The sequence below is a fragment of the Lupinus angustifolius genome, chromosome LG11 (genome assembly GCF_001865875.1).
Source record: "Lupinus angustifolius cultivar Tanjil chromosome LG11, LupAngTanjil_v1.0, whole genome shotgun sequence".
Classification (NCBI taxonomy): domain Eukaryota; kingdom Viridiplantae; phylum Streptophyta; class Magnoliopsida; order Fabales; family Fabaceae; genus Lupinus; species Lupinus angustifolius.
Genome location: NC_032019.1, coordinates 2,618,558 through 2,645,422, shown reverse-complemented (window position 1 = coordinate 2,645,422; position 26,865 = coordinate 2,618,558). Strand labels below are relative to the sequence as shown.

The 26,865-nt window shown below is 33.0% G+C and overlaps 5 protein-coding genes across 10 annotated transcripts in view; 1 reads left to right on the top strand and 4 right to left on the bottom strand.

The window, feature by feature from the left end:
- LOC109360588 (protein TIC110, chloroplastic-like) overlaps window positions 1-3,696 on the top strand; it is a 7,702-nt gene extending 4,006 nt beyond the window's left edge. The window contains exons 11-15 of the mRNA XM_019605584.1: window positions 308-524; window positions 763-917; window positions 1,677-1,802; window positions 1,883-2,854; window positions 3,211-3,696. Of these exons, the coding sequence (XP_019461129.1) occupies window positions 308-524; window positions 763-917; window positions 1,677-1,802; window positions 1,883-2,854; window positions 3,211-3,450 (1,710 nt within the window). The 3' untranslated portion in view covers window positions 3,451-3,696. The remainder of the gene's footprint in view (window positions 1-307; window positions 525-762; window positions 918-1,676; window positions 1,803-1,882; window positions 2,855-3,210) is intronic.
- LOC109361336 (peroxidase P7-like) lies at window positions 3,944-6,986 on the bottom strand. The gene is made up of 3 exons (XM_019606791.1): window positions 6,731-6,986; window positions 5,543-5,737; window positions 3,944-4,753 (listed from the first exon to the last, which is right to left on the bottom strand). Exons 1-3 carry the CDS (start codon window positions 6,947-6,949, stop codon window positions 4,190-4,192), a joined length of 978 nt encoding a protein of 325 aa, XP_019462336.1. The 5' UTR covers window positions 6,950-6,986; the 3' UTR covers window positions 3,944-4,189.
- On the bottom strand, window positions 8,589-10,636 carry LOC109361337 (biogenesis of lysosome-related organelles complex 1 subunit 1-like). 3 transcript variants are annotated; one of them, XM_019606793.1, is made up of 3 exons: window positions 10,063-10,630; window positions 9,132-9,260; window positions 8,589-8,969 (listed from the first exon to the last, which is right to left on the bottom strand). In XM_019606793.1, exons 1-2 carry the CDS (start codon window positions 10,417-10,419, stop codon window positions 9,171-9,173), a joined length of 447 nt encoding a protein of 148 aa, XP_019462338.1. In that variant the 5' UTR covers window positions 10,420-10,630; the 3' UTR covers window positions 8,589-8,969; window positions 9,132-9,170. The 3 variants fall into 3 exon arrangements, with proteins under 3 accessions (XP_019462338.1, XP_019462337.1, XP_019462339.1); XM_019606792.1 differs by having other exon boundaries at window positions 8,636-9,260; XM_019606794.1 differs by lacking the exon at window positions 8,589-8,969 and having other exon boundaries at window positions 9,170-9,278; window positions 10,063-10,636.
- LOC109361082 (U-box domain-containing protein 4-like) lies at window positions 11,779-16,218 on the bottom strand. Of its 2 annotated transcripts, XM_019606401.1 has the most exons (5): window positions 15,842-16,218; window positions 14,805-15,085; window positions 13,406-14,192; window positions 12,147-13,369; window positions 11,779-12,051 (listed from the first exon to the last, which is right to left on the bottom strand). In XM_019606401.1, exons 2-5 carry the CDS (start codon window positions 15,078-15,080, stop codon window positions 11,992-11,994), a joined length of 2,346 nt encoding a protein of 781 aa, XP_019461946.1. In that variant the 5' UTR covers window positions 15,081-15,085; window positions 15,842-16,218; the 3' UTR covers window positions 11,779-11,991. The 2 variants fall into 2 exon arrangements, with proteins under 2 accessions (XP_019461946.1, XP_019461945.1); XM_019606400.1 differs by having other exon boundaries at window positions 12,147-14,192.
- Window positions 23,841-25,283, bottom strand: LOC109359354 (LOB domain-containing protein 15-like). 3 transcript variants are annotated; one of them, XM_019603985.1, is made up of 4 exons: window positions 25,181-25,283; window positions 25,106-25,140; window positions 24,700-24,953; window positions 23,841-24,498 (listed from the first exon to the last, which is right to left on the bottom strand). In XM_019603985.1, exons 2-4 carry the CDS (start codon window positions 25,125-25,127, stop codon window positions 24,058-24,060), a joined length of 717 nt encoding a protein of 238 aa, XP_019459530.1. In that variant the 5' UTR covers window positions 25,128-25,140; window positions 25,181-25,283; the 3' UTR covers window positions 23,841-24,057. The 3 variants fall into 3 exon arrangements, with proteins under 3 accessions (XP_019459530.1, XP_019459532.1, XP_019459531.1); XM_019603987.1 differs by having other exon boundaries at window positions 24,700-24,949; XM_019603986.1 differs by having other exon boundaries at window positions 24,700-24,949; window positions 25,106-25,283.

Sequence of the window (26,865 nt, the reverse complement as noted above, 5' to 3'; positions counted from 1 at the left end):
ACTTTTGTTTTTTAGAAGAATTGTTCTTCTGTTGCTTACCACACCAACTGAAGCTTTTAGATCTGGTAGTTTGCTGACTATTAAGATGTACGGACATAAGATTTCCCCTTTGAATATGGTTACTTTTGATCTCTTATTTTGCTTTCATGAATCAGCATTCATGTAAACAAAGACACAACCACATTCTAAAACCATGATATCCTTCAGTATAAAAAGTAAAAGTTTTTGATTTAAATTATGAAACCTAACCTCTATAAACACTACTTTTTTAATATTCTTTTTTAAATCTATTTATATTTCATTTCAGCTTGCTGCACTAAATCAGTTAAGAAATATATTTGGGTTGGGTAAACGTGAAGCAGAGGCTGTTTCTCTAGATGTTACATCCAAGGTATACCGAAAACGACTTGGACAGGCTGTTTCTAGTGGTGAGTTAGAAGTCGCTGATAGCAAAGCAAAATTCCTTCAAAATCTATGTGATGAATTGCATTTTGATCCACAAAAGGCCAGCGAACTTCATGAAGGTAAAACTCGTTCTTTGAAATCTTGTTATGTTTTCAGTTAGTTGGAAATTTTCATATTTAAATCACGGATTATTAAACATTTTATTTATGTGTGATTCTCAAATACTATTCAGTTATTAATCTGTTCTTAGTTGTTCTGATAGTTCACTTTTTGCTTGACGTGACTGTTGTCTTTCTTTATGTTGTATTTACTTCATTAAAAGTTTGAAACACAATCTAACAATAGATTTTTGTTAAGAAATTTATCGGCAAAAGCTTCAGCATTTAGTAGCTGGTGGGGAACTCAGTGACGAGGATGTTGCTGCTTTGCTGAGGCTGCGAGTAATGTTATGTATACCTCAACAGACTGTGGAAGCAGTTCACTCTGATATATGTGGCAGTTTGTTTGAAAAGGTATCAGTGATGCTTTTTTCCTATCTAATTTGTTTGTGATTCATTGGAGTCAAATTACATGTTTTCTGTAATTCAAAAATACACTCCTTGCATGCATCGTGATATACTGATAGTGTCCTTAATCTCATTTATGGACCATCCACAGTGGTTGTGACATGTCAAGTAGAGTGCTTTGTTATTTGTGGCCTGTGGGAGGCATAAATGGGTTTTCTTCTGGGCGTTGTTGTTTCTGTCCATTCATTTCTTGTTCGAGGATTTGTTTTGGTTCTGTAGGTTCTTCCTTCTCTTTGCCAAACTCTTTCTACTTTTTATTTGAATGTTGGTAGAATTAGAGGTATCATTTTAATGTAGCGATGATACTCTTATTTACTAGTACCATGGAGATGGAAACCCTAAATCTATCTCAGGCATTTTTTATCTTTCACCCGGGATACTTATGTCTACATATGATAGGATTTGTCAAGAGTTTCTTGTGATGTGCCATGTGTGTCATTTCGAATTGTTAGTTTGAAATTTATTTAGATAACTTCTTTTCACATAGTAGACCTAAATGTACTTGCTATTAAATCTTTGTTGTTTATCTCCAAGCTGTACAAGAAGTCTTGAACACTTAATTTATAGTTAGTTGATGATATTGAATTATTGATATGTGAAGTGATGATTTACTCTTTTTTTATTTCCTGTGTCATGAGGTATGTTTTAGTCTCTGTCAGACAAAGTTTATTGAGTTACTATTAATTCATGCATCTTCTTTAATAGGTTGTCAAGGAAGCGATTGCGTCAGGGGTTGATGGATACGATGCTGATATCAAGGAATCTGTAAGAAAAGCAGCACACGGCTTACGACTTACCAGGGAGACTGCTATGACTATTGCGAGCAAGGCGGTGAGTATCCATTTGTCAGGACATTCGGTGCTAACATAGGGGGATTTGAATATGCTTTGCCTGTTTTGATTGCATTGCAGGTAAGGAAGATATTTATTAATTACATAAAACGTGCACGAGCAGCTGGAAATCGTACAGAGTCTGCAAAAGAACTGAAGAAGATGATAGCTTTTAATACCTTGGTTGTGACTGAGTTGGTGGAGGACATTAAAGGGGAGTCCGCTGATGTTTCAACTGAAGAACCTGTGAAGGAGGTGGACATCACCCAAACTGTAGATGAAGATTGGGATTCAATTCAGACACTTAAGAAAATAAGACCTGACAAAGAACTTGTAGCAAGGATGGGAAAGACTGGTCAGACGGAAATTACTCTTAAAGATGACCTTCCGGAAAGGGACAGGAGTGATCTTTACAAGACATACTTGCTTTTCTGTCTAACTGGTGAAGTGAAAAGGGTTCCATTTGGTGCCCAGATTACTACAAAGAAGGATGATTCAGAGTATGTTCTTCTAAACCAGCTTGGTGGGATCCTGGGATTGAATGGTAAAGAAATAGTGGAAGTACATAGGAGTCTAGCTGAGCAAGCTTTTAGGCAACAAGCGGAGGTAATTTTAGCTGATGGACAGTTGACGAAGGCGAGGGTGGAGCAGCTTAATAATCTGCAGAAGCAAGTGGGCTTACCTCAAGAATATGCTCAGAAAATAATCAAGAGTATAACTACTACAAAAATGGCAGCTGCCATTGAAACTGCTGTAACTCAAGGGAGACTTAATATTAAGCAGATAAGGGAACTTAAGGAATCCAATGTTGATTTAGACAGTATGATATCCGGGAGTTTGAGAGAAATGCTCTTCAAAAAAACAGTTGATGGTATATTTTCATCGGGTACAGGAGAATTTGATGCGGAAGAAGTATATGAAAAAATCCCAGCAGATCTCAACATTAACAAAGAGAAAGCAAGAATTGTTGTTAGTGATCTTGCCAAAAGTAAATTATCTAACTCACTCATTCAGGCCGTGGCACTATTAAGAGTGAGAAATCACGCGGGTGTGGTAAGTAATTTCTTAAAGCTTCATTGTATTGTTTTAAATTGTGGTTGTGATCACAACCGCTGTAATTGTGGGCATTGTTGTAACTGCAATGCGGATTGTGGCTGACTGGCCCTTGTGGTATAAAGTTTTTGTACTTGAAAATTTGATTTTTGAATCTAATACAGCCTGACATGGTTGTGATGCGGTCCAATATCACCACGTTGTTGTGATTCAGAACCACATCGCAATTGGGGTGAAGCAGTTTTGTCACTGCAACCACAATAATTTGAACCCAATGATGTTTACTTATTCTGATAGATTTCTAGATTCGATTGTTGTGGATAGCCAGTGTGTGATTACTTTTGCATTTCCTACAGGTTTCGTCCCTCAATGATTTGCTGGCCTGTGATAAAGCAGTACCCTCAGAGCAACTTTCATGGGAGGTGTCAGAGGAGCTTGCTGATTTATACAGTATATATTTGAAGAGTGATCCAACACCTGAGAAATTGTCTCGTTTGCAGTATCTATTGGGCATAAATGATTCTACAGCAGCTGCTCTTCGGGAAAGGGGTGATAGATTACTTAACACTGCAGAGGAAGAGGAGTTTGTATTCTAGTTCTAATGTGCTATTGCAATCAAATGTTTGGGTATTGGGGAGGCCATGACCTCCAACCATTATGTCATTTTTAATTTTGCCATTTTGTTTAACGGTGAAATAGAAAAAATAATTTTATTATTGTAATAGGGATGAGTGCATTGTTAGACGTTGATGTCTCAGATAACCATTGTATTGTGAGTTATGTGACAATTGAATTAATCGGTTGCTGTTTTCTATGTTGAAAAATAGTACTCTGTTGCTATACCACACTTCATTTGGGTTACAGGCAAGTTTTTTCACATCATCAGCACTATTTTCTTTATGAGTATTCAATTATTTTCATACTTTCTCGCACATGTCAAAATAAAGAGATTTGTCAGTGATGTGATGAATCACCTTTTGTTATAATAGAGAGATTTGTCCTCCTCGTTTTCCTTAACGACAAACCTATTACAGATAAGATAGACAGGAACCCAATGACCCAAATGACACAAAATAATACAAAGGTAAGTATTTAATACAAGTAATTCATTTTGGGTTGAGAACAATACATACAACAGAACCAACTAAATCGATCGCTACACTTTTAACTTAATGGCTCGATATTATTTGAACCCATCTAGCATTCTTAATCTTAAAAAACTCAAATAAATGAAATACACAGCAAAGCATATACATGGCTTATCTTATAATAACACATTTTCTGAAATTTTCCATGCATTCCTTTATTGTAGTGCAAACTTGTAATTATATAATTCTAATTGATCCTTCGGCAATTGCATCTAATCTCACCTTTTCTACCAGTAAGAGGCTTCAAATTACCCATCTTGATCATAGAAGCTTTAAAGTCTCTAGCAAAAGCTGAAGTGCTTCTGCTATATAGTTTAACCAAGTTATCACTTGCACTTCCTTTTCCCTTGAACAGTTCTTGATCAGAATGGAGTAGACCCTTTTTATGAAGCAAATCCTTAAAGTATGTGGTGTCAACTCTTGCAACAGTTGCATCCAATTGTTCTAAAACATTGTCATTACCCTTTTTAGGACATTTGTTCCTCAAAGATGCTGCAAACTTTGGGTCTATGAGTCTTGTTTCATTGTAAATCCTGGTCCTGAAAGTAGTGCACCTTGCAAATCCAATGGTGTGGCCACCAGAGAGTGCTACAAGGTCTCTAACATTCAATCCATGAGTGTTGAAATTAGAAATAAGTTGTGAGAAGTTGAATGTTGGAGGAGGAAGATTGGAATTTGCTGCAGCTTTGCTTGCAGTTCTTGCATCTCTTCTGCCTAGTAACACTTGGTACCAAAATTGTGAACCTCCAAGCTGTTAATAGTAGAATATTATGCAAGTTAATTTTCAGATTATTTTGGCAATGTAACTAGCAAGAACTGTGAGAAAGTAAGATTTTGTAATGGACATTAGAGATCATCTATTCTCAAGGGTGTACATTTCATGTCCCGGACCAATTGAATTTTAACAAATAATATAAAAATGTTAACTTTTGTTTTTAAAAGTTTCATTTTTATTTATGTGATAATATATAATTAGTTCAAGATAGAAAATGAGACAATATTAAAGATATGTGACTTCTATCCCAACCAAGTTCACAGATTAAAAAAAATTAGTGGAAGGTATAAAAGAAACATTCAAATGCTTCATTCAGTTTATTGAAACAAACACAACATACAATTACAAATACACATAAATAGAAAAATAATGAATAACTCTAGAAAATGTTCAAATTGAGTGGATGTCTGTGCCAAAGTCTCTTATATATTGGTTTGTTCAAATCAAAGTAACAACAATATTATTTGTTTGCCAACTTTATAGGTCATCCTTTTTGAGAAAATGAGGAGAGGTTCACATTTCTTTAATTACCTAAAAAGAATGTTATACAAAAAGGTGAAGTAAAAATTTCCAAAGTAGTATAAGATGCCAATAAAACCAAGTGATGTGATATAAAATATAATTAATTTCGTTACATAATAATTACACATCTTAAGTATAGTGTAGGAGTATTATGCTATTGAGTTAATCATATTTTATATGATATCATCTAAGGAATGGTTACCCCTTGGGATTATTGCATAATCATCCTTGTATAACACTTACTATGGCAACAGAATCACGAGCTGCTATGGCCAAAATATCAGCACATGAAACCACAGGGCGTTTGCAAGCTTTGTCAACTACAGCTTTGATTTCATCAACCACTGAAAATCCTCTGATTGAATTATTATTTGGTTGTGCAGTCTTTTCACCGGTGAAGCTAGCTGTGTCATCAAGCAGAACTGATCCATCACAACCCTATCATTTCAATGATTGATATCTTAGTAAATTATTAGAAGTGTAATGTTCATATATATGCTGCATGTATAATTGGTTCTTAGTTAATGGTTCATGGGTATATTTTTTGGACATAAGATCTCCTTAATTAGCTATTGTTCAATCTTACACTTAGCATGAATGAAATTTGAAATTTAAGTTGTTTGTATTTAAAATAAACTATGTTTTGTTTTGTAATAAACTTTTATAGAAGCTGTCATATACTATCACCTGTTCACTTTGAAACAAAGACATCTTTTCATTTGTGAAGTAAAACTATCACCAACAGTTTCTTCACGTGGTATCTGTCTGTGTTTTTTGTTTTTTTTCTTGCTTTAATTAATCAAAAGTTGAATTATTGCTCGCCCCACTTATATAATAATAATAATAAGTGTGATGATAATATAGAAAGTGGTTCTCAGCAATCCATGCACATTATAGAAGGGTTTGGTAGGTTCAATTGGTCTTAATTTGCCCCTTCATGCAACACAAACATAAAACTTTGTTCAAATCAACCATAAAAAGTTAAAAATGATACCTATCATGATTTTACGAATTTAATAATTTTTTATTATTCATAATCTGCGTAAAATTACCCAAAAGAATATTACAAAAAATATCACTAAAGTATAAAATAAAAAATAGGGTAAACCTACTGAATCATTTTTTTTTAAAAAAAAAATCATTGTTATGGTAAGATCGTAAAGTCTAATGTTATATAAACAAAATCCACATATAAGCTATGCTTAGTAGCAACACAACACAACAATAACAACACTATAAGAAAATATTTGCCCTAAACAATATGCTCCAATAATATACCAAAACAAGACTGCAATGATACTCACTGTTATATTAAGTTAGAACTTAGAACATATATTATGTATAAATATAATAAGTGATTTAAATAAGAAAATTCATTCTCAATTGTATCAATCAAATGTTATTAGAAATTTCTTTCATGTTATAACTTACATTAACAAAGCAGTCATGGAAATGCAAGCGAAGTAGAGATGCTCCAATGCGTTGCTCTTTTTTAATTGCTTGAAACACTGCTGATTTTATTGCTGGCAATGCTTGAGGGCAAATTTTGTCATAGAAATGAGGAGAGAGTTCTGCATTAACAGGGATCACTAATAATGTGACCAAAGTTACCATAACAAGCACAAGCAATGTTTGAAAATAAGAAGCCATTGTATTGTGTGCTTTTACAAAACTTTTAGTCTTAGCAAAAAAATGTGTCTTGTGAGTTACAATGTATGAAAAGAGAAGATTTATATAGAGGGAGGCACAAAGGTACCACTAGGCACTAGCCACCTTGGTTTAATTACTTTCTTTAGTTATCAACATAATATTTTATTTCAGTAGATTCCAATTAGTTTATAACCAATACCATTGACCAAAATTGTTCTGTAATGTGTGTCGATTTCCTTAGACAAGAAATAGCTAGCTTATTGTGCTCATAGGAAGCTTCTTCACACATTTTTATACTACTCTTATGCTCAGTGCTCTCGCCGATGATTGTAACATTCTTTTTACCTATATGAAGTGTTTCATTTCCTATGTACTCTAAAATTTCCAAATTAACAAGGTTAATTTGTTATCGTTCCTCGTTTCCCCCATCATTACCTATAACCTAAAATAGTGTGAGTGGCAAAATTAATGTTAGATACAATTCTTTTGGTAGTTGCCGCTCAAAAGTAAATTGTCCTTATTATTTATATTTTATACTATAAGATTCTCAATCATAGAACCGGGTCTTATTTTTCACCAATAAAAAAAACTGTCTTTCAAAATTATTTCATGACTACCTATTCTCCACCAAATCAATAATTGCTTCTTTTTATTAGTTGTAGGTCCTTCAAACTTTAGGGCACTGATAAAAATTTCAGTATTTTAATCATTGAGTACATATGTCTGCATAATAGACTATTTAAATTAAAAAAGATGTATGTTGTGAATTTGTGATCAATATTTTAGTATCTATTTACCAAAAGTTAGGAATCAATGAGGCATGCCAATTATACAGTTCATACATATATGGTCGGTATCTATTTACCGTTGCTTATTTTTCCATTTCCTCTATCAAACGTTCGTTGGGGAACTTGTAGCTAGTTGGTTTTCAAGGGCAAAATTGTAAATTAATTTGCAAAGAGTCAAATTCTGAAAATTAATGCAAACAACCGATAAGGAGTAATTTAATTGGAGAATGTAACAAATTGATAAAATGTGATGTATTTGGAGAATATAGCAAAATAATTGTTAAAATTTTGGAAAATCAATAATATTCAGATTTTCATTACTATAATAACAAGAACCACAAGTATGGCACTTAAACAGATTTTAGGCTCATGAAGCTACAAGAAAAGAAAAAAAGGACTGAGGATTCACTTCTATCATGTGTGTGTAATAGAGATGTTGGTCAACATTCTATCATGTGTGTGTAACACCAAGAGTCATCAATCCCAAGGGTTGGTTGGAATTCCTTTGTGTTCACTGCAACAACTTAAAAACTGATTACTTGGGAATATTTACTCTATCAGTATCACAGATGATACTAACACTCTTTTTCTGTGGTGGGATATACTTGAACCAAGTTAACAAACTCTGGTGCATCAACATCAGATGGCAATATCATTCTAAATATCATATAATCATACAGCTATCAATCTCATAATAGTTACTGAATTTAATTGGAATCATAGCTCTTTTTTTTTGTAAATCTCCTTTGGCCCTCTTGTTCTTTCTCCTACACAGTAAACACGGGTTGGTTTTATAAGGTTAACAGTCCTTACCAAGGCAAGACCTTTGTTAGTTAGTTTGGTCTGTAACGCTCCATAAGATTGATCTTTTTTGTAACAGAATAATTGATTATGAAAGGAAAGAGTTACAAAACAGGAGTATCAGGAAGTGTCCAAATGCTACAACAAAAACAGAATTAGAGAAATAAAAAAGAGAATACATAGCTCAAATCCCCCTGCAACTCAGACCTAAAAACACCCTTAGAGATATGTAAGCAAAACCCCACTATAAAAAAGCTAAGAAAAGAAGCATGTTCCAAAATTTTTGTGGTGTAAGATAAGTATGCTTACCCATATACAACAAACAAACTCTATGAAAAGAGCCCAATGCCAAAGCACCTTTTTTTATAATCCCTTTACTCTCAAAACTTTCCAATTAAACACTCATGAAGCTTGATGAGAACAAACAATACCTGTCATTCAGAATAAAGATACTAACTACCAACCAATTGTGGCTCGTTTAAGCCAACTACTTTGTTGAAAAAGGAAATCAAAAGGAAATCTTGTAAACTGTTAAATTATAACTAGGTATCTTGCATAGAATAGAAAAATGAACAAAAGGGGATTACAATTACATGGTAAATTCACTAAATTGCATGACAACTAGCTGGATATCACTCTTGGTGAATGTTCTGTATAGCTGCAGTGATACTTTTACATTCATATTCCATGACCTTCATCCAGTTCTCAAAGTCTCCAATTTCCTGAATTCAGATGAAAATCTATAATAAGTTAAGCTCATTCTATTAAAAATTACAATGAGTTAAGCACAGACAGCCCTTTAGATGACAAAACTTTGTCCATTTTTTCTTCGGTACATCAGAGAATAAACAAAGAAGCCAACTATACACAAAGGCAAGAATGCTTTTGCACATCCACAAACAGGAGAGGATATATTCCTTGGGCGGGTTGTCCCAAAGCTTTCACTAACTATCATAAGCTAAACCTTTTCTAGTAAGATAGCCATGCTCTTTTGTTTTTCGAAGAAAACATTCAATATATATATAGATCATTAAAAATGCCAAATTCAATATGAGACACTACATTTTTTCTCCTCTTATCTCCATCTTTATACTTCATCATATGACCGTACACGAGGAATCTTTCAAAATAAAAGGATTATAGGTAGTAAAGCATTTATCCCACATAATTGATGACTACTTCATGAATAAAATTTCTGCATCAACCATACAAGTACATACAACAACCGTAATTACAGGGATATCTATTAATCATATAACCAACTATATACCCAATAGTTCAAGAAAGCAAGTGTATCAGCCACATTCCTTAATGCAAACCCTAATTTCAAGCACATAAACAACAACACTTCACAAAAAATGATCTTGTAGCCTAATAGAATCTAGATTCATATGTAATCACTTGATGCGTGTCTATTTTTTCTTCCTAATTACCAGGCCTTAAAACCTCATTTGTAAATTTTTAACAAAAAATATAATTGAAAAAAAGGAAGCATAAGAGAAGATGAGAAAGGGGAAGGAGTACCTTAACAGCAGTGTTGAGAGCGTGAGTTGAAGCAAACCATTGATCGGTCTGCTTCATGAAGTTAGTAATAGTTGAAGCCAAAGTTCGAATTTCATACTCAATTCGTTCTTGATTGATGAACGAATCTTGGACCTCACCATTGACCGATTCCACCAACAGCTCCGATACCCTCTCCGCTTTCATTATTGCATCGTTCTTCGCTTTCTCAGCGCGGTGGCGAGGAGAGAGAGAATTGTGGTTGTGGAGATGAAGTAAGTGGTTGAGAGAAGCTTCTAGATCCTTTGTGTCTTTCTCTGCGTTGGATGATGATACTGATATCGCACTCGCCGCGAGAACCCTCGAAGATGAGTACATCATGTTGCTGCTCAAAAATCAAAATTCCCCGTCTCATACAAATCGCTTTTCCTTGTTTAAAATCGCTTTTTCTGTTTCAGATTATATGTTAATAGTGTTGTTTTAATGTATTCATGGACTCATTTGGGATCCAACTTCATGCTTCGTGATCCAAATTTGTTTCAGCTGAATCTACGCATTGTTTAAGATACACTATCACTCGAGATCAATCATTCATTGTTTGTTTATTTGCGGACAATAGGTTAATAATATTAAAATATATCCTCATAATTTATCTCTTCTCACCACTAAAAATATCACAATTTAATATTTAGAAATATTTTTTATAAAAAATTATTAAATATGACATATGTCATGCTTTTAATGACGGTGATGATTTATCTCTTAAGATACTTATATTTATAAAAACCCTTATATTAATGATGTGTATGATTTATCACGGAGGAGTGATTTTAATGTCTACTCACATCCTAATTCACTGTTGCTTCTTTTCTACCTTTCTCTCTTTATCGTAAGCTTCCCTCTGGGTATGTGAAAAGACCAAAATTGATGGATGCTAACTTAGACTAGAAGATCAAGCTATGAATGATGTATTTATGATAAGCCACTATCACACGTTTTAGTCATATATGTTATCGTGCTTCTTTGCAGATTAAACAACATTGTTGTAAGTTGTAACCACTAGGCACGTTGGTTTTAATTAATCCAGTGTAGGTGATTAGAAGAATGTAGTGGGAATTAAGGGGCTTAAGAAGATATAAATACATTATCTTATTATCTTCTGGATTTATACATAAGGTGTGCAATGTGCAACAATAATGAAGAATCTATTGATCATTTGTTCATTAATTATGAGTTTGTTTCTTCTGTTTGGAAAGGGGTGTATGCTTGGCTTCAAGTTGCGGAGCTCAAACATAGTTCAACTATCGAATCTATGAATCTACATGATGCTATTGGTAGAAATTCAAAAGGGCTAAAGTTTTGGAGAATGATTTGGTTTGTTGTGATATGGTTTGGACTATGAGGAATAATCTCATCTTTTCTAATAAGGAGGTGAGTTATACTTATATTTTATATTCGATTCAAGCTAGAACTTGGAGTTGGTTTTTAGCTAAAATAGATCCATCTTCTTTAATGTTTGTGAATTGGTATAATGATCCTACTTATTGTAGGAATATGTATTCCAAAAAGAAGACATTGTATTAAGTTAGTACACCTTGTGATGTTTCTAATACATTTCGTTTAGCAAAAAATACACCCGGTTTATTGATGCAAAACGACATATTCTATGTCTTTTCTCCTATCCATTTCAAGATTTGAAGTGTAATTTGAAGTGTACTTTTTCAGTATTAAACATACTAATGGTACCAAAGTAATGCATGCAACTTTTCCCAGAAAAAAAAATAAAGCATGCACCCTTATCTTATTGAGTATAGTGCATGTTTAAGGAACTATTATTTTTATCCCCACAATAACAATGGACAAGCCTCTCCTTTACAAGTAATAATAATTATCACCTTTATTGAATGTAGATTTTCCAACCCTTTACAAATTATATGTGTTATTTATTCAATTTCAAACCCTCCCAGCACCATTATGTCTCTGGTTTCTGATTTGATTAAGGAGAGCCAGGGCCTAAAGAGAAAACAAAATCCATCACTGTTATTTATGACAACAGAATTAAAATAGAAGGCAACTAAAACATGAAACCATGAAGAAATAACACATACCTTTTCTTTGGCCCTTGGAGTGCCTGATTGTGACAAAGCTACTAATGGTGGTACAGCTCCTTCTTGGAGCACAATGTTTAAATATCTGGGATTGTTTGAACATAAATGTACAAGAGCCGCAGCCGCATTCTCCTTTCCTCTCGCAGAAGCCAATTCAACAACCTCGACTAGAACGGGAATCCCGCCTTGCTGAAAAATCTCAGTACTCCCTTCTGATATGGTGGAAAGATTTGCTAAAACAGCTACTGCTTTATCAACCATACCAGCTGCAGGGTCCATTAAGTCAACAAGGTGCTTCACAGCACCAGCTTCCACAATCCGATTCTTGTTTTCGGGAAGTATTGACAAATTAAACAATGCAGTAGCAGCATCTCTCTTCCCTCTAGGTGTTCCATTCCCTAATAAATTAACCAGTGGTTCAATTGCCCTAGACCTCCCTATCCTGATCTTGTTTTCCTCAATCACTGATATGCTAAAAAGAGTAGCAGCAGAGTTCTCCTTGGCTTCTGGACTCCCTGTCTCAAGGACATGAATCAGAGCCTCAATTGCACCAGCATTTGCGATTGCAGTTTTGTTATTATCATTGATTGATAAGTTAAGAAGTGTTGTGACAGAATTTTCCTGAATTACTGTATCTGTTGATTGAAGCAGATCAACTAATAAGCTAATGGCTCCAGAGTTTGCAATCACAATCCGGTTATCCATATTGTGCTTAGCAAGTAAGCGGAGTTCTGATGTTGCATCCCTCTGAGTATCAAGAGAAGAGCTCTTCAAGTTCTCAACCAATTTCCGAACCTCGGTTTCAATACCAGAAAGATCGGCTCTTGTTTCAATTGAAGGAGAAGGCACTATCCTAGGAACAAACCTCTCTAATGGCCGCCGACCAACAATTTGGAATCTAGAACTTGGCTCTACCAACTGAGGTGGAAAGTCAGGCTCTCTATGAAGAATGGGCATGGTGGCAGCCTCTGGCGCAGGATTTAATTCCCCTGAAGCACCTTGGCCGTGGACTGGACTGGTTGACATCAGAGGAGAACTGTTGTTGTCACCTTGTGGAAAATTTGCACTAGAGATTGCACAGGAATTGGAGGCAGTTCTAACATGGGTTTGAGACTGTTCTGAGCAAAAGGCATGAGAGGATTCCCTTCGAGACGGCGACATTAGTGATTGGTCAACTGAATTCGCACTCCCTTCATCGGTGTTAGCAGACCTGTCATCTGAATCTGTGGAAGATATTCTTACAAGATCCACACACTGGCCATTGACCATGCCACTTAAGGAACCTTCTGAAGCTGAAAGGGGATGTGATGGTGATGCTCCCACTTGGTTGGTTCCATCAGAAGTGATAACTTGCGATAACTTGGTTAATCCAGACTCCACCAACCCATTATCGACTGATGGTTGATTTAAATTTGTGGACTTTATGGGGTCAACTAACTTGACATTGTTTGATTCACACCAGTTAACAATAAATGCCTTCACGGTGTAATTAGGTATTAAGTTGGGGTGAACTAGAGTCTGATGTGTCTTTGGACAAACATTAAGCCCAAGATTGATCCAGTTATTGATGAAAGCCCGCTCATAGGTTTGCCCTGATGCCACAATGACTGGATCTTTCATCAACTCCAAAGAGAGAGGACAGCAGAAATCAGCTGGTACTGGAACTGGGATAGAGCTCTCATACTCAGCTTGCTTGAGCATAATAAGATGCTCATGCATATGAGTTACAACAGATATCAATTGATCAATATATTCAGCTTCTGCAGTCTTTTTAGTTTGTTCAGCGTTATCCTTCAAATTTTCAAGGGCTAAAGCCTCAATCAGAACTGCTTGATTAGTCCTTAGTCCCAGGTTCTCTGCAATCTTTGCCAGGACCTCTGAACCGGGTCCTATACTTTCCTGTTGTTCCATGATAGCTTCTTTAATGACTGATGATGTTTCATGTCCCATATCATCAGGGAGACACTCTTGTGGACCCTTCAGCTGTCCTAAAATATTGAGCCCCAAAGCCCGAATTCTAGATATCAAGGGTTCAACTTGCATAGCCTAGTGATTAAGAAAGAGGGAATAGTGAGAATTGACATGTACTTAACATACAAGAAAAGCCAAATGACATCTATGAGAAGCAGGCATGGCAAGACCACTACTACATATTCTACTTCTAAACCAGATGGCAATCCAACACAAGCAAAGGTACTTGCTTTCATTTTTAATCAAATCACATCACGCCAACATGGAGAGTCGGAAAGGGAAAAGCAAGAAGGGGAGTAATGTCTGACACTCTGGCTATGACTATGTATGTATCCTCAGAGAAGGAAATTTCCATGTAGATAAAGTTGACAAAAACAACTAGAATATGGGTGAATCATTAAGAACAACTGAAACAGCACGATGATGAAATAATGTCGAGAGGAGGAGAAGAACTAAAATGATGAAAGAAAGGGAGTGATGGAAGAAGACAGAAGATGATCTCCTTCCCTGCCACAGCAACATATAGAAATATATGTTTATCCTAAAATTGGACCTGGGTATCACTTAGCAAATGACAAACACAACTGTTAAACAGCGTAGTCTCAGTTCATTCTCATTTTAATAAGTACATTAAATGTTCTACATAGAACTGCAAACAAAGATTTAAGATATTATAATAAGACTTACAAAGTAAAGTTTGCTAGATAATGGATGCCAGTGCTCAATAAGCTCTCTCAACTCGTCAATAGTTTGATCAAGTGCCTCGAGTAACTTATCAAGCACTTCATCAGAAGCAAAATCAGAATAATGATTTGCATCAATAATCGGCTTCAGCGAATTTAGTATCTCCTCTGCCTTTCGGTAATACTTTGATACAGGTTCTGGGTAAATGTTTCCAGAAAATGACAAATGCAAAAATGTGGATATCCCATTAGAGAGCACCTTTAACATTGACTTCTCCATAACACCTGCATCAGTAACAAAAAACTTGCATCAGTTGCATGTAGTTCTGAAAATAGCTGTCAATATCGTGTCATATAGGATAGCATAGGAAGAAGGAAATTATAAAACCAGTTAATGAAGAACTAATTAGTCTTTATATTATTAATTGTTTGAAATTGGGCTTGGTAGCATGAAGATATAACTGTTTGTTACTGGGTTGAATATGACAAAATACCAAACTGTGATTAAATGTCAAATTATAAATAGAAAAAACTTTTATGTTATAAGAGAAAAAGGGAATTGCAATAAATGGAGACAAGAATAATGGATAAATTAGAGAGAACAGTTTATTCAACATGACATTAGTAGAAAATTACAATTAGTGTCAAAATAGTGAAAACAAACATAATTCAGTAACACCAAGCAAGTTAAACGACAACCTCAACTCAATTATCCAATCAAGTTTGATTATTTAACTGAGTTTATAAAATCAAACGATATAGTGAAGTTGGCTCCAGATGACTTATTAAATTATAATTCAGAATATTACACTGGAAGTTGAAATCTCAGAGTTTAAGCTGAAATTTTTAACAGTATTACTGAAACAAGCAAGTAGTAACCAAAGTCAAATACAAACCAAATGCATAAAAACATGTATCCATGAGCAGAATTAGAAACTTAACACAACAAGATACAACAATGAAACTACATTGATGAAATATGTGGTCAAAGATAAAATTAAAATAAAAAGTGAGAGAATGATGAAATATTGTGGGGTTTACCAAAAAGAGGAAATTGATTGTAAAGTGAAGTGCTATGATGAATCCCACAGAGAAAATGAGAACGTGGAAATGAATAAAGGAAAGAAAGGATTTTTCTTATTTGGAAGGGAATGAAATTTGTTGGCACCACCGTAGAAATAGGTTTTCAGGCCACCGTGGAAATGGGTGGAGCAGAACAAGGTGCAGAAAAAATTGGGGAATTATGTGCAACTTATCTTCAACGGTTAAACCTATTTTTTTGGACTGATATACAAAACTTATGAAATTAAATTGTGATATTCAGACAAGTTACAAACAATTTTTGGAGCTTTGAAATTTTCTTTTGTCTGAAATGTAGTGTTTGAGTGTTTGACTATCAAAGGTTGGAAGTGTTTGAATTCTGTGCCATGTTGCAAATGCAGTCAAAATTGAGTGAAAATAATAGTAGTCAATTTTATATTTTTAATTCCCTAAAAAATATATACACACAGTTATTATATTAGAATTTAAATTTGGTTGTTATACCTACCTTGCATTGGTTTTCTTCTTCTTAAATTGTAGGTATTTCTCACTCATTATAAGTATCAAAAGTCATAATGCTAAAATTAGATAGAACTAAATGAACACAAAGTTCATCCTAACAAGTAATTCTCAGAAAGTTGAAATCTGGAATTTTGATTCACAAGACTCATATTAACAATACAATAAATTAATGAAAATGATTTGAGAGCTTCGGGAAAAGTTCACCAAAGCTAAGCTAATATATGCAGTTATGCACAATTGGTAGATTCCAGTTCAACCACATGGATTATTATTATTTTTACATTTTTCTTTGCTTTTAAGTCAAAGTTTAATTTGGTGGAGAAAGAAAAGGTCAAAAGGACCACTCACTAAGGTTTCTAGGCCCATATGTTTTTTTTGTTTTTAAATCCAAATTAATTTGTGAGTCATATGAGTAAGGTTATATGGGTAGGGAGGAATTTTCTTCACTCCACATTAAATTAAGCACACCCCATCAACCCATTCAGACAAGGATCTTCTGTCCCAAAAAAATCATGTCTTAATATATTAAGTTAATTAAATTTCATAGAATAATATACAAATATTAATTTATGTTATTATAACTTTTATTTTTAATAAAAAAAAAATTCTAATTAGATAAGTACACTAAATGAGACTGGTGATCCCCATCCCTCATTCACCTCCTATTCAAAATTAATATTGTACATCACAATCTCTAGTGGCTCAGACACCTTACTCACCCTCAACCTACTAAACCCTCTCTTCTAACCACATCTTAAACTTTCAAAACAATTTTTACAATTAGGTGTAATTGCACTTTAGTTATCTAATTGCATAAGACTTCCCATAACATACAATATTTACAAGTTTTGCGCTTGAAAATTTTGTATCTGGGTCATGAACATGATGTAAGTTAAAAAAAATCATAATAGTATTCATGAAATTTCCAATTTAAACATAAAAATCAAGAATTTCAACCTGCGATTATCTTTTTTAAGGTTGTAAGGATCTGGTTCATGGGTGTATGTTGTACCACGAACAATTTGTCGCATGTTGGTACAGAAGAAGTGATCGTTGTACAGTATTGGCCAAAAGCAATCAAATAAAGAGCATAAAATAAATAGATAAATAGAAGAGAAGAAACAAGAGAATTTGTTAACAGGGTTCAGTCAATTGTGCCTACGTCTCGGGAGCGCTGAGCGGCTACCAATATATCATTAGAGAATAAGGATTACAAACCCTACCACACTCGTAGACCCACCTATCCACAGAGTGTTTCTATTTGGTGTTTATAGCTGGTGCACATTATAACAAGGGACTTGAGTCCAATATATAATATTGATTACTCTACTCTATTCTAATACTAGACAATGTGAGACTAACACAATAACATATTTTAAGCATCCCAACAATCTTCACCTTGATTGAAATAGACGAATATCTCGCTCCTTAGGAAATTTACACAAGAATCTCCACCTTAGCAAATATATGACTCCACCTTGTTTAATGTTTATTTCTCTTTAACCGCTCTCCTACAGCATAGACCTTCTGAATATTCTTGACGCACCTTGTCTAGCCTAGCTCTCCAAACTTCTAGTGCAACTTCCCGTACTGCCATCAAATAGAACACGACCCCTAGCCACATATTGCTAGGAAGTCTTTCAATATATTGGAACCTCTACATAAAAGTTTATCAACAATCGTCCTCTTTAGTACTCGGTCAAACTGAACCTTTCAGCTTCCTTGAAAAGCCTCAACCGCTACCATCATTGTCTACTCCGACAATCCTAGTTCAAAAGAACTATCATACTCCACCATAAGGAGTATACTCACACCACACACCTTGCGTCAATGTTAACTAATGTTTGTGTCACATTCTTGCATCCAAGCCAATACCCATGTCACACCCCTGCATCTCTACCAATGTTCATATTACAACTTGCATCAAAGTCAATGCACATGTTACACCCTACATCAAAGTCAGTCAGCGCATCTGTGCTTTTGTGGATCTGCTAACAATTAACATCCTTCACTATGACATCTCGGACACGCCATTAGGATATTTCATTTCTCATCTCAAATGAGAACATTTTCTCAATATCTAGAGAGATATTGTTAGCATCTGTCTCTGGGTCAAACTCAACAAATGAGTCTCTATCTCCACCTTGATCCTAACCCAATACATGAACTTATGGGGTTCTGGATCAACATATACATCGCTCACACCACAATTCTGCCATGTTTCCTTCTCCTTCAACTCACCACTCACCTGCTCTATCTTTGTCATTAACTTTGACGCACCTTATCTAGCCATCACACATTCACTCTCTTTAGCCATTATCTGATGTCTGGGTTAAGAGTCATCTACCAATTGTTGGTGCAGCGGAAGTGATCATTGTATAGCATTGGCCATAAGTAATCAAATAGAGAGCATAAAATAAATCGAAGAGAATAAACAAGAGAATTTGTTAATTGAGTTCGGCCAATTATGCCTACGTTTCCGGGAGCGCTGAGCGGCTGGCTACCAATATATCATTAGAGAATAAGGATTACAAACCCTACCATACCCATGGACCCACCTGCCCATGACGTGTTTCTATTTGGTACTTATATATGGTGCACATTATAACAATGGACTCGAGTTCAATATATAACATTGGTTATTCTACTTTATTCTGATATTAGACAATATAAGACTAATACAATAATATATTTCAAGCATCTCCGACAAGACCTTTATATTCATAATTTGTCATACACTCATGCATATTCATCGGTGTGTGGTTCACATGGACAATTTAATTTGCAGCAGAAGTCCTTTATATTTATTCGTTGCAACTTTTATGATTATGTACAAAGTTGCAAGGCTCTGATTTGCATGGATACTAGCATTCATGGATGTGTCTTGTGAGTGAATAGAGAGTGGTCTAAGGGAAAAAGAAGAATAGGACATTTTAGAATTTTAAAACATAAGTGGGGTATGTTTCATTAAATTTGGGATTGATTTTTAGCAACCCGATACTTCTAATTATGATTTATAACAAACTTAATACTTCTAATTAATTAGCTTTGGTCCAGTCTAATTATGGATAATTCTTATCTTATATCTCTATAATTCTATGTGCTTGCTTATTTTTTTAATCCTTCTAATTATTAGTTTTTTTATATACATTCTACATGTTAACTTGTATCTTTTTAATTATACAACTTTATTAGTATAGATAATACAAATATAAATAGAAATTATATAGATTTATACGATTTTCTAAATAGGATATATAAAGTCTATTGTTAATGGTAATTAATAAAATATAAATCAAATTATGATAATTTTAGTAAGAGTATAACATGAAAACAAAAAATACATTGGCTAACTATTAATTCCTTTTATAATGATATAAATATAAAGATTATTATGATTGTTATTATCACTATTTATGTGTCTGTATGATAATATTACCTTGTTCAATCATTTATTGAAACAATTAAACATTTAAACCATACTTTAAAGAACATTCTAAATAAACTTCTCATTCATATTTCTTAAAGATATTAATTTGCACTCCTATTTGGTGAAGGGGGCTTAGTATCTCTTAAGTTTTAACCTTTTAGACTTTTGGGGAACAAAATCGGCCATGATGGGCTCATCATTTATATTTTCAGTAATATTTGGTTAGTTACTATGAGTTTTTAGATGCAACTCTAATTGTTGCTCAAAAAATTTCTATTTCACTATATCTTATATTCCTTTTCATATAAGTCTCAAATTAAACCTCAACCTAAACTAAATTTGTATAGTTTATATATTATAGCATGTTACTTATTATAGGCATTTTTTATTATAATACATGAATCATAGAGAGTAATTAATTTTCTTCATTCTTTAATATTATTTTAACAATATTAATTTATGTTTTTTAAGTTGTCTTGAAAAATTCACAAATTGAATGTTTCTTATAAAAATGGATTATTATAAAGAACTAAAAAATACTTACAAATAAGATATACAAATATACAATTCTAATATATAGCGCGCCTTCTAGTTAATGATTCCATATATAGGTGTACTCTTGTTACAATGCATGTGTTGAATTGTCTCTTTCGATCAATACTAGTATATTGATATAATATTCAATCGGTGATTCATTAATTAAATTGTATATTGGCGAAATTAGATATACATATATAATATATTAATGTTGAAAAAACAATAAAAAACCAACAATTCCTTTTATTTTCATTAAAAATTAATTTTAAATAAAAAAACGGCTGGTATTACCAGTATAGTTCAATTGAAAACAAACCGATATGATCAATTTTAATTGATATGATTACATAATTGATATAACTATTGTATCGTACCAATATAGGGAGCGGTTCAACCGGTAGGCCGTCACGAACCGTTTTTATACCCCTAGTCTCTTTCACCAAGAAACTTCTATTATAGCTCCACAACTGCACTAATTGTTACTAACTCTTTTACTATATAACTAGCAAGTTACCCGTGCATTTGCACGGGACGGTATTTTTTTGCCGCATGATTAGGAACACATATTACATGTGCATTTATGATTAAGAATATGTATGTTGCTTACATTCGCATGGCTAAAACCATATATGTTACCACTGCATTCATATTGTTGAAAATATTAGTTATATATAAAATCATATGGTCAGAGCATACGGTTTAATTGTTTAAATTGAATAAACTTAATATGGGACCTCTTCTGGTTTAACATCTTGCTCGATAAAAATACACTTTAAATAACAAATTTATAAAATAAGAACAAATCTACAATGATGAAGTTAATGAATAAAAAAATCAATAAAAATACACTTTAAACAACATATTTATAAAATAAGAACAAATTACAATGATGAAGATTTAGTATCGGTATACATAAGTCATCATATTAAGTTTAACGAAATGAAGATTGACGAATAAAACATTGGATTGTAGACATGTAAGAGAAGAAGAGAGAAATATGAAATGAAAGGGAGAGAAGAATATGGAGATATGAAATGATAATGGTGGAGAAGTAATTCACATGTGAAAAGGGATTCAATCCCCTTTATTGTGAGATATAATTTTTTTATAGAATAAAAAACAAATGAGTTCATTAATTACTAGAATTAAATTGTACAATGAACAAAAAATGGAAGATTGACATGTTTTGGAGGGAAAGTATTGATTGAGAGATTGACACATGTCATGAGAGACCTTTAATTTTGATGAGAGGTTGACACATGTCATGAGTTTTGATGAGAGGTTGACACATGTCAAGAGGGCTTAGGAGATTGACACATGTCATGAAGGAGCTTTTTTTATTATATAGGTAATAGAATATATTTTGTATAAATTAATAAATTTAATTTATATGTTTATTCTATTAAGCTTATATAATAGTTAATAATTTTTTTCAATCTATAATATTTGTAGACATGAACTTAATTTTAAAAAACAAATAAATAGAAGCAAAATTATTTTCCCAAAATGCAGTTAAACAGAATTAAAGTTAATAAACATGTCTATCCCTGTAAATGCTTTAATAGATATGGATCTTTGAAAAAACAGATCGGTTGTATATTTTAAAGACAAATAGATCTAGATGCCACATGTACATGGGAATACTCATAAGCAAATTATTATTTTTTCTGACATTTAATATCATATTAGAAATGGTCAACCCTCCATAAATGTGATATTAGTTTGATGATAGATAAAATATGACATGATTTCCACTAAGTCACCCAACTAGTTTGAATTGCGTGTTATAAAATTCTCTTGCTTTCTCTGCTCAAATCAAAATATCTTAATAAAGAAAATGAAGACTATGTTGCCTTCTTGATGGTCATTTTACATGAAAAATAATGCTTTGATGGAAAGGTGAAGTTTTGAATGTTAAGTAAGATTTTAGGCAATAGTAAATTGAATAATCCCGAATTAGCACGTTGAGGCAAAGATGTAAATATTTCAAGCACAAAATAAAGTTCCGTGGCATAAACTATACGCATCTATATGCTATACCCCATGAAATGAAGGTTGGGACGAGATATAAAAGATGAATAAAAAATAGTAATGTAACATTCTATGTAAATTAATTAAATAAATAGTAATGGGACTTGAGATAATGTAATTTCTTCGCCTTGCAAGGAATATGTTGATCAAATAAAGCCAACAAAACATCACCCCCACAGTAATATAAGAGACACAAACTCATGACTTTACCTTGATATAATTTGTTGGATTACGTGCTATAGACACAAACTCATGACTTTAATTTCTTTATATATGAGTTTATTGATCATGAGCCATGGTATGATTTCTACAATTCTACTATTTGAGGGGTACATTCACTACACATGTCAATGTCATTCAGTGATAATTAAACATACTACTATTGCTAGACCTTAATCTCACACATTTTGAAGAAAACGTCCATGCATTTTATTCATCACAATATATGCTGCCTGTTTACATTGAAATATGCAAGCATTAAGTAAATATAAAATATATATATATATATATATCATCTATCATTTATATTTAATTATCATTAACTTTTAGATATAATTAATATAAATAAATTGTGAATGATATATTAATTGTATACAAATATTTTTATTGACAATATATAAATATTACAAATTGTGTTTACTATTAAAATAAAAGAACATACAATTTTAGTTTTTAGTATTAAGAAGGGAGAATTTAAGAATCTAATTAATAGGAGAGAAAAAGTTCAATATAAGTTAGATCTATATACCCCAAAAAAATAATTGAACTTCACTTGGGAATAGGAATTATATGCCATGGTACCTATCTTTGTCGCCCCTTTAAGAGTTCTTTACTTAAAATTTTCACATTCATTAAATCTTCAGCTGGCACAGACTTGTATGTGACTTAAGTTTGAGTCAAATGGAGATATTACCTCACCAACAATGATCATGTTCCATAATTTTTTTGTCTCTGTATTCCGGACCAATCAAACATCATAAAATAATATTAATATATTAATTTTTATTTTTTATAATTTTTCTTTTTAAATGAATGAAGATTTATGATTAACTATATACATTAAGTAGGACATGAATGAGGACATATGATCTATATCTATCCCACATGGAATATCCAATTGTTCAAGACTAGAGTTCAATTAATATGATCTTAATCTCCATCTCTATAATAAAAATCATAGTTCTCAGAGCATCAATTTATCACTACTGTATTCTTTACATAAGATTCTGCAATCTCCTTTTACCAATATCTAGATTAGTCCAGTTGACATTCTTCACTTTTTTTTTTCTTTTTTCTTTTTTGATCTTTTACATCAATACTTGAGTCTCTTTCTAAAACTATACTACTTTAAAAGAAAACATAATTGCGCACATCATGAAACTTACAATACCTTACTTATGTGATGAAATTAACAACCAGGAACTAAAAATCAAACACGCATATATAGAAATTGAACAAAAATATATAAAATCATAATAGTGTTAATTTATGCAAAAAAAAGCATATTAAAAATAGACCATACTATAAAAGTGTATGAATAAATGAGATTTCCCTTTCCTAAACTCTAAACTCAAAAGAAGTGGAAAAGAAAGATGACCAGATAGGGTCAACTGTGAAGTGAAAGTGATACATAAGTTCTACTCGGTTGAGGTAGCATGATCATTCCTACAGAAAATGAATAACGGAACAATTGGACCTAAACAAAGTATGAAACAATATTTTCACTAGAAACGGATCCATGGCTCATTGTGCTTTTAGGTGAAATGTACACAGAAGTTGAAGTTGAAGACAAGGATGAAAGGACAACAGAGGGTGAAGGTAATGGTTTTAGTGGAGTAGGAGGAGCTGTTGACTGAGGAAGAGGTTGAGAAAAACCTTGTGATGATGAATCCACAGGAATTGGTGCTTCACCAGAAGAAACTAAAACAGCATGAGAAGAAATAAGACTTGCAGCTTCTCTATATTTATATTTTAGTATCTCATCTCTTACGGCATTTAGTTCAGCTTGTAAAGATTGAACTTGTTGCTGCAAAGCTGAAATTGCACCCGTGCATCCATATACTGGATCTCTCAACCTCAAGTTTGCTTCATAAACCAAGCTATTTGCAGCATCAGCTCTTTGCCCCACAGGTACCTCCTACATATATATAGAATTGAAGTTTGAAGATATAAATCAATAACATGTTTCTTGTAAGTTTGTGTGCAACAATTTTGAGGTTTTTAGCACAAAGTACCAGTACTTTGTCCTATAAACATGAAAGTTGTCACACAGATGTAAAAATAATAGGGTTTAAAGAAAACGAAAGAAACTAATTTATGTTAGGTACATATGACATACCATTAGCATCTTAGAGACATTGCTTGCACCAAACACTTTATGAACAGATGCAAACTTTTGAGGCTCATGTGGTGAGAAATAAGGAGAGAAAGGGCATTCTTCAGCACACCTCCTTCTCAGAAGCTTACATGCAGCACAAGGTGTTACAGTATTTAAGGTTGTTCCAGAAGCTGGACCATAAAAATGCTTCCTTCCCATTGGACAAGATGCTTCAGCCTCTGCTATCACCTTCTTTGCTATCTCATCTAATCTTTCTTTGACAAAACATAAAACACCATGTCAAATAATAATCACAATATATCCTGAGTTTGTAGACAAATAATTATATATGCAATATTTTGACATTTAGCTGCTTTAGAGCAGCATCAGAAAAGACCAAGAACATGAAAATCCAATATATGTTTACCTGTCTCTGGACATCCAAACATGCCTGGTTGATTATTTTGAACTAAGTGGTGGGCTGAGAGGGGAAGAGATGATACTGAATCAGACACAGCCAAGGTGAGAAAAGTATTTGCTAGGGAAAATAAACAAGTGCTTAAATGGAAAGGTAATTAGGAAAGTAGGTCAATGCTGTTTATAAGTAACAAAAGCTTGAAGCCTATATATTGTTGTCTAAATTTAATTAATTGCAAGAAACATAAGGGAAAGAGAAAATAAAAACAACAAAAAATAGCATTAGTATTTAGAGTGACATTTGCTTAGGGCAGATCGTGTTAATCAAATAGGTTGGGATTTGAATTCTATTACAATATTTCATCACAAGTATTGTGTATAGATATAATATTTTTATAAAAATATATTTGTCATTTAGAGAGAGAGAGCTCTTTGTCAATTTCTTCTACACGTGTTAGTCCTTGTGGCAAACTGGCAAATTGACTTTTAAATGCAAACAAAAAAATCAACATCAGACTATTCTTAACATATTATGGAAATTGCTAGCTATAGTGTGAAAAGTGGTATACCCCCTTCCATTGAGTGGTGTACTTCTTAAGTTTTCAAGTACCAATTAGGATCAGTTGTTTCGAACGGTATCTCATTCTATGTCTCATTCTCATCAAAATGTGACTTTTGTTATTTATTTTTTTTAAAAATTTTCTTTTATTCATGTGATAAAATGTTATAGGCTTAAAGACAGAAAATGAAACACGGTTGAAGACAAATAATCATTCATAATCATGTATTACGGACCAATTAGATTAGAGGATTGTTATTCATAACAATCTTAATTTGGCCATTTACTCCTCTTTTTGGAAACAGATTATAAGCGAAGGACAAGGTGCAATGTATAAATATTTGGTACAATGAATGATACTATGATAGTGACCATCCAACAGCTTATATGTAACACGGACTCAACATCACTTCACCTACGTCTCTCACATGCAAACCTTTTTCAGGCAACAAAAACAAAAAATAGGTTAAATGAGAAAATGAGAGAGAATTAATTAAGCTTTTCTAAATCAGGGCCCTAAGGAAATTAAAATGACATTTTTTTACTACCAAACTAGACATATTGCTTCTCAAATATTAAATATATCGTTTTCTTAAATGTATCCAAAAAATATATAATTTTTTCAATATTTTTTTTATTTACAACCAGTACTTATAAGTTATAACAGACTAACAGAGGCCAGCATATGTATTAAAACTAAATTAAGCTAACTCAAAAAGGGTTAGAATTTAAGAAGCACGTGAAAATTAGAGATTAAAAATAAAAAGGGAAAACGTTGAAAAGTGAGACATGGTGGGTAAATTGTTAAAAGAATAGCTGGGCACATATAATATTAATTATTCCCATGTGCTGCGGAATAAGGATGGCAAAGGTTTTGGATCTAGGGATTATATTTTTGGAACTGTGAAATATGAGCCCCAAATCCTACTTCCTTTTAGTCTAATTAACACATGATTAATTTTTCTGCCCGTGCATAAATTATGCATGAGTTTGGGCACCGGATAATAAGAAATTAAAAAAGTAAAATGTTAAACATATTAAAAATTATTAATTTATTGTTTAAATAATTATTATACTTAATAAAAAGTAATCTTAATAAATTGTCAATTATGTCTCGGAAGATGTTTTGGTTCATCACGATCTGCCTAATGAGGAATGGAGTTATTTTTACTTGTTGGAAGATTGATTTTATGTATATTATATTGTGAACT

Coding starts and splice junctions, on each gene's coding strand:
- LOC109361336 (XM_019606791.1), bottom strand. CDS start 6,949: ATGGCTTCTTATTTTCAAACATTGCTTGTGCTTGTTATGGTAACTTTG. Junction 5,738..6,730: donor TCCATGACTGCTTTGTTAAT/GTAAGTTATAAC, acceptor TTGAAATGATAG/GGTTGTGATGGATCAGTTCT. Junction 4,754..5,542: donor CTCGTGATTCTGTTGCCATA/GTAAGTGTTATA, acceptor TACTATTAACAG/CTTGGAGGTTCACAATTTTG.
- LOC109361337 (XM_019606793.1), bottom strand. CDS start 10,419: ATGATGTACTCATCTTCGAGGGTTCTCGCGGCGAGTGCGATATCAGTA. Junction 9,261..10,062: donor CTCTCAACACTGCTGTTAAG/GTACTCCTTCCC, acceptor ATCTGAATTCAG/GAAATTGGAGACTTTGAGAA.
- LOC109361082 (XM_019606400.1), bottom strand. CDS start 15,080: ATGGAGAAGTCAATGTTAAAGGTGCTCTCTAATGGGATATCCACATTT. Junction 14,193..14,804: donor TATCTAGCAAACTTTACTTT/GTAAGTCTTATT, acceptor CTTAATCACTAG/GCTATGCAAGTTGAACCCTT. Junction 12,052..12,146: donor CTCCAAGGGCCAAAGAAAAG/GTATGTGTTATT, acceptor TTTTCTCTTTAG/GCCCTGGCTCTCCTTAATCA.
- LOC109359354 (XM_019603985.1), bottom strand. CDS start 25,127: ATGTTTGGATGTCCAGAGACAG. Junction 24,954..25,105: donor GTTTGGATGTCCAGAGACAG/GTAAACATATAT, acceptor GTTTTGTCAAAG/AAAGATTAGATGAGATAGCA. Junction 24,499..24,699: donor ATGTCTCTAAGATGCTAATG/GTATGTCATATG, acceptor ATATATATGTAG/GAGGTACCTGTGGGGCAAAG.